The sequence below is a fragment of the Zophobas morio genome, unplaced genomic scaffold, assembly GCF_036711695.1.
Source record: "Zophobas morio isolate AGI-343-1 ecotype UQ-CSIRO unplaced genomic scaffold, CSIRO_AGI_Zmor_V1 ptg000002l, whole genome shotgun sequence".
Taxonomy (NCBI): domain Eukaryota; kingdom Metazoa; phylum Arthropoda; class Insecta; order Coleoptera; family Tenebrionidae; genus Zophobas; species Zophobas morio.
The window spans coordinates 7465121-7474738 of NW_026972107.1; the positions used below are offsets into that span (position 1 = coordinate 7465121).

The 9618-nt window shown below is 39.8% G+C and overlaps 1 protein-coding gene across 1 annotated transcript; it reads right to left on the reverse strand.

Moving 5' to 3' along the window:
• Nucleotides 1-3774: 3774 nt before the first annotated feature.
• Nucleotides 3775-8916, reverse strand: LOC135122579 (uncharacterized). Its single transcript, XM_064046886.1, has one exon. It carries the CDS (start codon nt 8914-8916, stop codon nt 3775-3777), a length of 5142 nt encoding a protein of 1713 aa, XP_063902956.1.
• Nucleotides 8917-9618: the final 702 nt, after the last annotated feature.

The window sequence follows — 9618 nt, forward strand, 5'->3', positions numbered from 1 at the left end:
TAGACTATGCTAGATTCTATTATTAGTTTCCATTCCCTGCCTCTTTTTCAGTGATCGATTTTATCCAATCTGAATCAAATAAATGACCTTATACTTAACAGAAGTAAAATTAGTCCTTAGAAATAGAAGAGGGGGGGAGGCTAGTACTTATTAAGATAAAAAATTGACGTCACCCCAAAATTTCGCTGAATAAATCCTATCTAAAATCTACAAAATATGATGGGTCTGCACTCGTGATTTATCATTCCATTCATATTTTTTGGATTTGCATATACAGTGACTCAAAAAAAAAAAGAATGCGTGAATTTATTTTATTGATTTAATCAGAAACCACAAAATGGAATGCTTTGAAAACTTGGAAATGTTTTAAAGTTATCCTAAACATGGTAAATTTTTTATCAAAATGAATAATATTTGATGAGATAAAATTGATTTTGGCACTTTTGACATTTTCGACTATTTTTCTAACTAGAAGTGGTCAGGTCACGGTAAGTCGAGTAAGGTCAGATGCTTGAAATAAGAAATAAATTTTATAGCAAATAGTATAACAAAAAAAAAATACGATTAGCTTTTTTTACTTTTTTTATTACACTATTCTAGATTCTATTATTAATTTCCAGTCCCACTCGACAGAAGAACATAACTAGCCCCGCCCACCTACCCTGCCTCTTTTTCAGTGATCGATTTTATCCGATCTGAATAAAATAAATGACCTTACACTTAACAGAAGTAAAATTAGTCGTTAGAAATAGAAGAGAGGGGAGAGCCTAGTACTTACTAAGACAAGGCTGATTTTGGCAAATCAAATACCTTCCAAAAAAACAGAAGGTGGGTGGGCGGGGCTAATATTTGACAAGATAAAACTGATTTTGACACTTTTGACATTTTCGACTATTTTTCTAACTAGAAGAGGTCAGGTCACGGTAAGTCAAGTCAGGTCAGATGCATGAAATAACAAATAAATTTTATAGCAAATACTATAACGAAAAAAAATACGATTCGAGTTTTTTTTTACTTTTTTCATTAGACTATTCTAGATTCTATTATTAGTTTCCACTCCCACTCCTCGACAGAAGAACATCACTAGACCCACCCACCCACCCTGCCTCTTTTTCAGTGATCGATTTTATCCGATTTGAATCAAATTAATGACCTTACACTTAAGAGAAGTAAAATTAGTCGTTAGAAATAGAAGAGAGGGGGAGCCTAGTACTTACTAAGACAAGGCTGATTTTGGAAAATCAAATACCTTCCAAAAAAACAGGGGCTGGGTGGGCGGGGCTAATATTTGATAAGATAAAACTGATTTTGACACTTTTGACATTTTCGAATATATTTCTAACTAGAAGAGGTCAGGTCACGGTAGGTCAAGTCAGGTCAGATGCATGAAATAACAAATAAATTTTATAGCAAATACTATAACAAAAAAAAAATACGATTAGCCTTTTTTCACTTTTCTTATTAGATTATTCTAGATTCTATTATTAGTTTCCAGTCCCACTCGACAGAAGAAATAACTATCCCCGCCCACCCACCCTGCCTCTTTTTCAGTGATCGATTTTATCCGATCTGAATCAAATAAATGAGCTTATACTTAACAGAAGTAAAATTAGTCCTTAGAAATAGAAGAGGGGGGGAGGCTAGTACTTACTAAGATAAAAAATTGACGTCACCCCAAAATTTTGCTGAATAAATCCTATCTAAAATGTACAAAATATGATGGGTCTGTACTCGTGATTTATCATTCCATTCATATTTTTTGGATTTGCATATACAGGGTGACTCAAAAAAAAAATGAATGCGTAAATTTATTTTATTGATTTAATTAAGAACTACAAAATCGAATGCTTTGAAAACTTGGAAATGTTTTAAAGTTATCATAAACATGATCATTTTTTTTATCAAAATGAATAATATTTGATGAGATAAAACTGATTTTGGCACTTTTGACATTTTCGACTATTTTTCTAACTAGAAGTGGTCAGGTCACGGCCACGGTAGGTCGAGTCAGGTCAGATGCTTAAAATAAGAAATAAATTTTATAGCAAATAGCATAACTAAAAAAAATACGGTTAGCCTTTTTTTAATTTTTTTATTGGACTATTCTAGATTCTATTATTAGTTTCCAGTCCCACTCGACAGAAGAACATCACTAGACCCACCCACCCACCCTGCCTCTTTTTCAGTGATCGATTTTATCCGATTTGAATCAAATTAATGACCTTACACTTAAGAGAAGTAAAATTAGTCGTTAGAAATAGAAGAGAGGGGGAGCCTAGTACTTACTAAGACAAGGCTGATTTTGGAAAATCAAATACCTTCCAAAAAAACAGGGGCTGGGTGGGCGGGGCTAATATTTGATAAGATAAAACTGATTTTGACACTTTTGACATTTTCGAATATATTTCTAACTATAAGAGGTCAGGTCACGGTAGGTCAAGTCAGGTCAGATGCATGAAATAACAAATAAATTTTATAGCAAATACTATAACAAAAAAAAATACGATTAGCCTTTTTTCACTTTTCTTATTAGATTATTCTAGATTCTATTATTAGTTTCCAGTCCCACTCGACAGAAGAAATAACTATCCCCGCCCACCCACCCTGCCTCTTTTTCAGTGATCGATTTTATCCGATCTGAATCAAATAAATGAGCTTATACTTAACAGAAGTAAAATTAGTCCTTAGAAATAGAAGAGGGGGGGAGGCTAGTACTTACTAAGATAAAAAATTGACGTCACCCCAAAATTTTGCTGAATAAATCCTATCTAAAATGTACAAAATATGATGGGTCTGTACTCGTGATTTACCATTCCATTCATATTTTTTGGATTTGCATATACAGGGTGACTAAAAAAAAAAATGAATGCGTGAATTTATTTTATTGATTTAATCAAGAACTACAAAATCGAATGCTTTGAAAACTTGTAAATGTTTTAAAGTTATCATAAACATGGTAAATTTTTTATCAAAATGAATAATATTTGATGAGATAAAACTGATTTTGGCACTTTTGACATTTTTGACAATTTTTCTAACTAGAAGTGGTCAGGTCACGGTAAGTCGTGTCAGGTCAGATGCTTGAAATCAGAAATAAATTTTATAGCAAATAGTATAACAAAAAAAAAAAAAAAATACGATTAGCCTTTTTTTACTTTTTTTATTAGACTATTCTGGATTCTATTATTAGTTTCCAGTCCCACTCGACAGAAGAACATAACTAGCCCCGCCCACCCACCCTGCCTCTTTTTCAGTGATCGATTTTATCCGATTTGAATCAAATAAATGACCTTACACTTAACAGAAGTAAAATTAGTCGTTAGAAATAGAAGAGAGGGGGAGCCTAGTACTTACTAAGACAAGGCTGATTTTGGCAAATCAAATACCTTCCAAAAAAATAGAGGGTGGGAGGGCGGGGCTAATATTTGATAAGATAAAACTGACTTTGACACTTTTGACATTTTCGACTATTTTTCTAACTAGAAGAGGTCAGGTCACGGTAGGTCAAGTCAGGACAGATGCATTAAAATACAAATAAATTTTATAGCAAATACTATAACAAAAAAAAATACGATTAGCGTTTTTTTTTTACTTTTTTCATTAGACTATTCTAGATACTATTATTAGTTTCCATTCCCACTCGACAGAAGAACATAACAGAGTTTCGACCATGCCTTCGGAAGCAAATTTTTCCTACTTAATTTATATTTAATAGAATTAATTTTACTTTTTACTCGATTACAAATATGACGTTTGTACATTATGAGAGTTCACTCAATTCTCCATTGAGAATTGGGTTGGGAGAATCACGAGCTTGTTTACCGGACGCGTATATAAACCGGTCGAGGTTTTCACTGTGGCCACACGGACGACTCCATCGGTTCCAGGATGTACCTCTTGTACGCGTCCTAACGGCCATGAAAGGGGGGTAGTTTCTGCGCCATACAATGCGACAATGGCGCCGGGTTGAATGTTTGGTTGATCCTTATTCCACTTCTGACGTTGGAGTTGAGTATGGAGATACTCCGTAGACCACCTCTTCCAGAACCGCTGATACAGCTGGGAGAGTAGTTGCCACCGACAGGTACAATTCAAGTTGTCCTCCAAGGGAGCTTCAGGAGGTTGCAATAACGGTCTGCCGACTAAGAAATGTCCAGGGCTTAGGTAATCTACAGCGTCTTCTGGGTTAGAGGTGACGGCACATAAGGGACGGCTGTTCAATACCGCCTCAATCTTACAAAATAGCGTGCTGTACTCTTCGAAAGTTAAGAGAGAGGTGCCGATTGATCGATACAAGAGACTCTTTGCGGATTTGATCGCAGCCTCCCATAGGCCGCCAAAATTGGGGGCGGCTGGAGGGTTAAAATGCCATTTTATCTCCAAAGAAGTTAAGGAACTCGTTATCTCAGAGGAGTGCGAACGTAGAAACTGACTCACCTCCCTCAGGTGGCGAGCGGCGCCGAGAAAGTTACGTCCGCAATCAGAGTATATGTCAGAGGGTAGACCACGGCGTGCGGTGAATCTGTTGAGCGAGGCTAAGAAGGCTTTCGTGGAGAGTTCCGAGACCATTTCTAAATGGACCGCTTTCGTAGACATACATATGAATAAACAGAGATACCCTTTGTATGTGTGGGCCTTACGTCGACGACTTTCCCTGACCGTGAAGGGTCCGGCAAAGTCAATGCCAACAGAGGAAAACGGTTTGCTAGGTTGAACTCGAGCTGGTGGTAGATCAGCCATGAAGGGAAATACAAGTTTCGATTTAAACTTAAAACAGCGAATGCAGCGAAAAATGCGCTGCCGTAGGAGGGATCGAATCGATATTATCCAGAACTTCTGCTGTATAAGCGTCTGCACGCTTCTAGGTCCAGCGTGGCAAGCGTACAGATGATAGTAGTCGCAAATTAACGCCGAGAGATGAGCTTTCTGAGGTAAAAGCAGAGGGTGTTTCGCATCTAGGGGAAGGGCGGAGTGTCGTAGCCGTCCGCCCACCCTAACTATACCCATTGCATCCAAGAATGGGGACAGCTTCTTTAATGGAGTTGTGGTGTGACCTTTGGAACGCAACTCTTCTATGAGCAGAGGAAAATGGTTTTGCTGTGTGAGACGCACAAGCAATAAGGTCGAGTATCGCATCTCTTCGCTTGAGAGTGGACCCTTCATCTCGGGACATCTTATTCGGAGTAGCCATCGGCGAATAAATGCGAAAGCGCGTTGTAGTCTACTCAATGAAGAAAATCGTGACACAACTTCATACAGAGGATTTTCTGGGTCGGCTTGAATGCGCAAAACTATAGGATCGTTTTTACGCTCAGGGAGCTCTTCGGGTGCGACATAATTATCGTATCTTACGGGCCACTTGGACGGCGGATTCTGCATAAAATCTGGTCCATTCCACCAGGAATGACAATCCATGATCTCTTCGGGAAATAATCCTCGAGACGCAAAGTCGGCTGAATTTTGATTCGACACTGTGTGTGCCCATTGGTGAAGAGATGTATGCTCTAATATGCGAACTACACGATTGGCCACGTAGGTTTTGAGAAGATGAGGAGAGGTGTGGAGCCATGCAAGGACAATCTGAGAATCGGTATAGAGATGAACATTTTCAAATCTTACGGCTTTAAGAGATTTAATCACATCACGAAGTAGTCTAGATAATAACAACGCTCCACAGAGTTCCAATCGAGGAATAGTCAATGTCTTGAGGGGTGCCACTTTGTTCTTGGCCTTCAAAAGATAATTGCTACAAGTGCTACTGGAATCATACGCATGTAAATAGATGCAAGCGGAGTATCCTTTAGAGGAAGCGTCCGAGAATCCCACCAAGAGCAAACGTGGCAAACTTTGGAGAATGTATCGAGGAATTTTAAGTGCGCGTAGACACCGCATTTGAGAAGAAAACCTTCCCCAAGCCTCCGATAGGGAAGGCGGCAGGATATCATCATAGCCCACTTTAGAGATCCATATCTGTTGCAGAAAATGCTTAGCCCAAAATACAATTGGAGATAACCACCCCATGGGATCAAAGATTCGAGCGATATAAGAAAGAACAGTGCGCTTGGTAACTTGAGAATCAAATTCTTGTACATAATAGGTGAAAGTATCAGACCGAGGATCCCACCGTAATCCAAGAATCTTAATAGAAGGATCGTCACTTGAGAAATTCAACGGAGATTCACGATGCTGTTCTGGAACATGATCTAGAGCAATTGGATCATTACTAGCCCATTTTCTCAGCTGGAAACCGCCACGATTGAGTAGGTTTGCGAGTTGTAACTGTAGCGACTTCGCTTCCTCAACTGTAGAGGCACCATGCGCAATATCGTCCACATAGGTGCTTTCTGTGATAGCTTGTACTGCCAATGGGAACTCATGCCCTTCGTCCTCGACGAGCTGGAGAAGGACACGCTGAGCAAGATATGCTGATGGTGCTAAACCATATGTCACTGTTTTTAACTCATACTCCTGCACATTAGAAGCGGGATCTGGCCTCCAGAATATGTGCTGGAGATAACGTTGCTTTGGATTCAACCAAATCTGTCTATACATCTGTTGAATATCCGCTGTGACTGCTATAGCATGAAGGCGAAAATTCATGAGAATGTGGCTCAAATCCTTTTGTAGCTTAGGACCGGGCAGAAGTTGCTGATTAAGCGTTGTCCCGTTTGAGTCAGGGGAGGATCCGTTAAACACAACTCGCACTTTGGTAGTTGAACTAGTTTCCTTTTGAACACAATGATGAGGCATTACGTACACGGAAGGTTTTGCGGCTAGTTGCATATGTCCGAGATCGCGGTATTCTTGGAGAAAAGTGATATAAGCAGCGTTGAGTTGAGGACGTCGAGACATTCGAGTTTCCATTTTGAGATAAGTGTTCAGAGTTGTCTCTCGGTTGCTGAGAAGCGGCGAGCGCTGCTCACGGACTGGCATTGATACCACATATCTGCCTGAACGATCGCGATAGTGCGTGTCCTTGAAATGAGCTTGACAAAAGTCATCTTCAGGATTGGAGACTGAAAGGTTATCAGCGAGAGTCTCAGTTTCCCAAAACTTACGAACGGTATCATCAAGAGAATCGGTGCATGTGAGAAGAGAACACAAGGGGGAATTTGTTGAAGATGAAATCGAGCCTATAATTATCCATCCAAAGATTGTGTCAATGGCAGAGGGTTGTCCTTGAATAACATTAGGCTGCGTATTACATAAAATGTGAGGATATAGATCTGCTCCAATTAAGAATTCAACGCGAGCAGCTTGATGGAAGTTTTCATCAGCTAACGTTAGATGACTGAACTGATCCTTAATGTGAGAAGGTAACGTCTGACTAGGAAATTTATTAGGAATATCCGAAAGGACAACAGCGTGAACGTTTACGACATCAGCACGAGTTCTAGAGCGTAGAGTGGTACGAATGAGACCTTGAGTTCGGACAGGAAAACTGGCGATGCCAGTAACTTCAATGGGAGATCTGCTTCTTTTTAATCCCAAATGTTGCGCCGTTGATGAAGTAATCACTGATACTTGAGAGCCGGGATCAACCACAGCTCTTATCTTGTGATAATCTCCATTACAGTCTTGGATCAGGGCTGTCACAGTCGCTAGTAAAACAGTGTTGCGCTCCGCTGAGGTCTTGCACGAAAACACAACGGGAGATTTTCTTTCCTCTACAGAGGGAGAAGTACTAGTTTCGGAGGTATCCACCTTGGACTCCTGGTGTAACACGGAGTGATGCTTGTTGCTGTGACAAATACGACAAGTTTTACGAGATTGACATTCATTTCGATTATGAGCACCCAAACAGTTGAAACATCGTCTCAATCTCTTTAACGTATCATATTTCTGTTCATTTGTTTTCTGGAGAAATTCGCTGCATGCCGGAAAGGGATGTGAACCTTTGCAGAGCACGCACGGGACAGAGCACGTAGAGTAGGCATCGGATTTGGCATTTGTCATGAGTGAAGCACGAAATGACTTAACTGATAGAGATTTACATTTCGGTGATTTTGTGTCCTGAGAGAGAAGTTCGTACGTTCGATTCTGATCCGTTATGAAATCAATTAACGCCTGATAGCTGGGAACGGAATTTGAACTTTGCCTATTCTCAAAAGCTTTTCTAGATACAGGATCCAAATTTGCAAACGATAATTGAAACAGCAAAAAATCACCAAGGTCTTGAAGATTCAAAGCCTTAAGAGCATTAATGGAATTCGAATGAATATTCAAAAAATGTCTCAAACTGCTAGAACTTGGGGATGATAAAGGAGTAAAACCTAGAATTTGATTGACGTAGTGAGTCGCCAACCGTCTTTTATTCTGGTAGCGAAGTTGCAATGCCTCATACGCCAGTGCGTAATTTTCGGGGGTTAAATGAAAATTGGCAATGACTGTTAATGCGTCATCTCGCAGATAAGAGCGCAAATACTGGAATTTTTCAGCTTCTGATAACGCATCGTTTTTGTGGACAACCGAATCGAACAGTGAGAAAAACGCCGACCATTCTTCGATGCGACCGGTGAACGTAGGGATATTTATTCTGGGCAAATGCTGGTTGCTGTTGGCGACCGAATTACTGCTGGTTTGCTGCGGAGGTTGTGTCTTCACCAGGTCTAAATAACGACCACGTGTGTTAAATACTAAATCATCGAAAGCTGTTTGCACCTTACAGACTTCGAGAGCATGGCGATTATCCAATAAATCTGCATTTAGCTGAATAATTGCATTCTGAGTCTTATCCATTTCTATCTCAATAACCTCTAGTTTTTCGTACCGAGGCTTGAACTGAAGAGCTGTATCAACGGTGGTTCTCTTCACGGAGTCATAACAGTTTTGAACTTGAGCAAATAACTTTTCCCGTGTAGATTTCAGTACGGCGAGCTTCTTAATTTGAGATTGCAACAATTCTTCGTTAGTCATTGCGGCGATACGCGATAAAGCGTCGATCGAGAAACCGATAAACCGACAAATTTGAGGTTATGATCCGGCTTCGATTAGGACCAAATGTGCACGCGGGGTGCCGTGACTTAACTTTGCGCGAAGGACCGAGAATAACTGAGAAGTACCACTAACCTGGAGTATCCTGCTGGCGGTGACAGGGGCCCCTGGTTCTTGGTAGCCTGATTTTGAGAAGTACAACGAGGAACACGCGAGAGGAAAACCGTTCACTCATGCACCTTTTACGTTCAGTAGCGTACTACTTCCGCTCACTCGCGCGTGCGCCGGAATGGAGTACTTACTGTTCGAACAACGTTTGTTATGTACATCACATTTACATTTACCACATTTGCCATATTCACTACATTTACGACAATTACTCATTTACCCAACATTTACTAAACAATTACCAACAATTGTTTATTACTACTACTTAGTTACTAATCTTAGTTAGATCCCATCCCCGTTCGGGTAAGGTAGGTGGAACGGCAAGGGATTATACAGAATTGTGTTTATTTTCACGAAACCTAATAATCCTTAATAAATTAAGCATTATTTTTTTTTATTTTAGGTTAGAGATTATTTTATTAAGAAAACCTCAACTCCGCTCGAGGTCGGGAAATTTATAATAGGTGCTCTTATTAGTTTGGATCGGAGTTAAGGCACTTCAGGTACCAATGTAAC

Excerpts from the sequence above, each read along its gene's own strand:
- LOC135122579 (XM_064046886.1), bottom strand. The coding sequence starts at position 8,916 with ATGACTAACGAAGAATTGTTGCAATCTCAAATTAAGAAGCTCGCCGTA.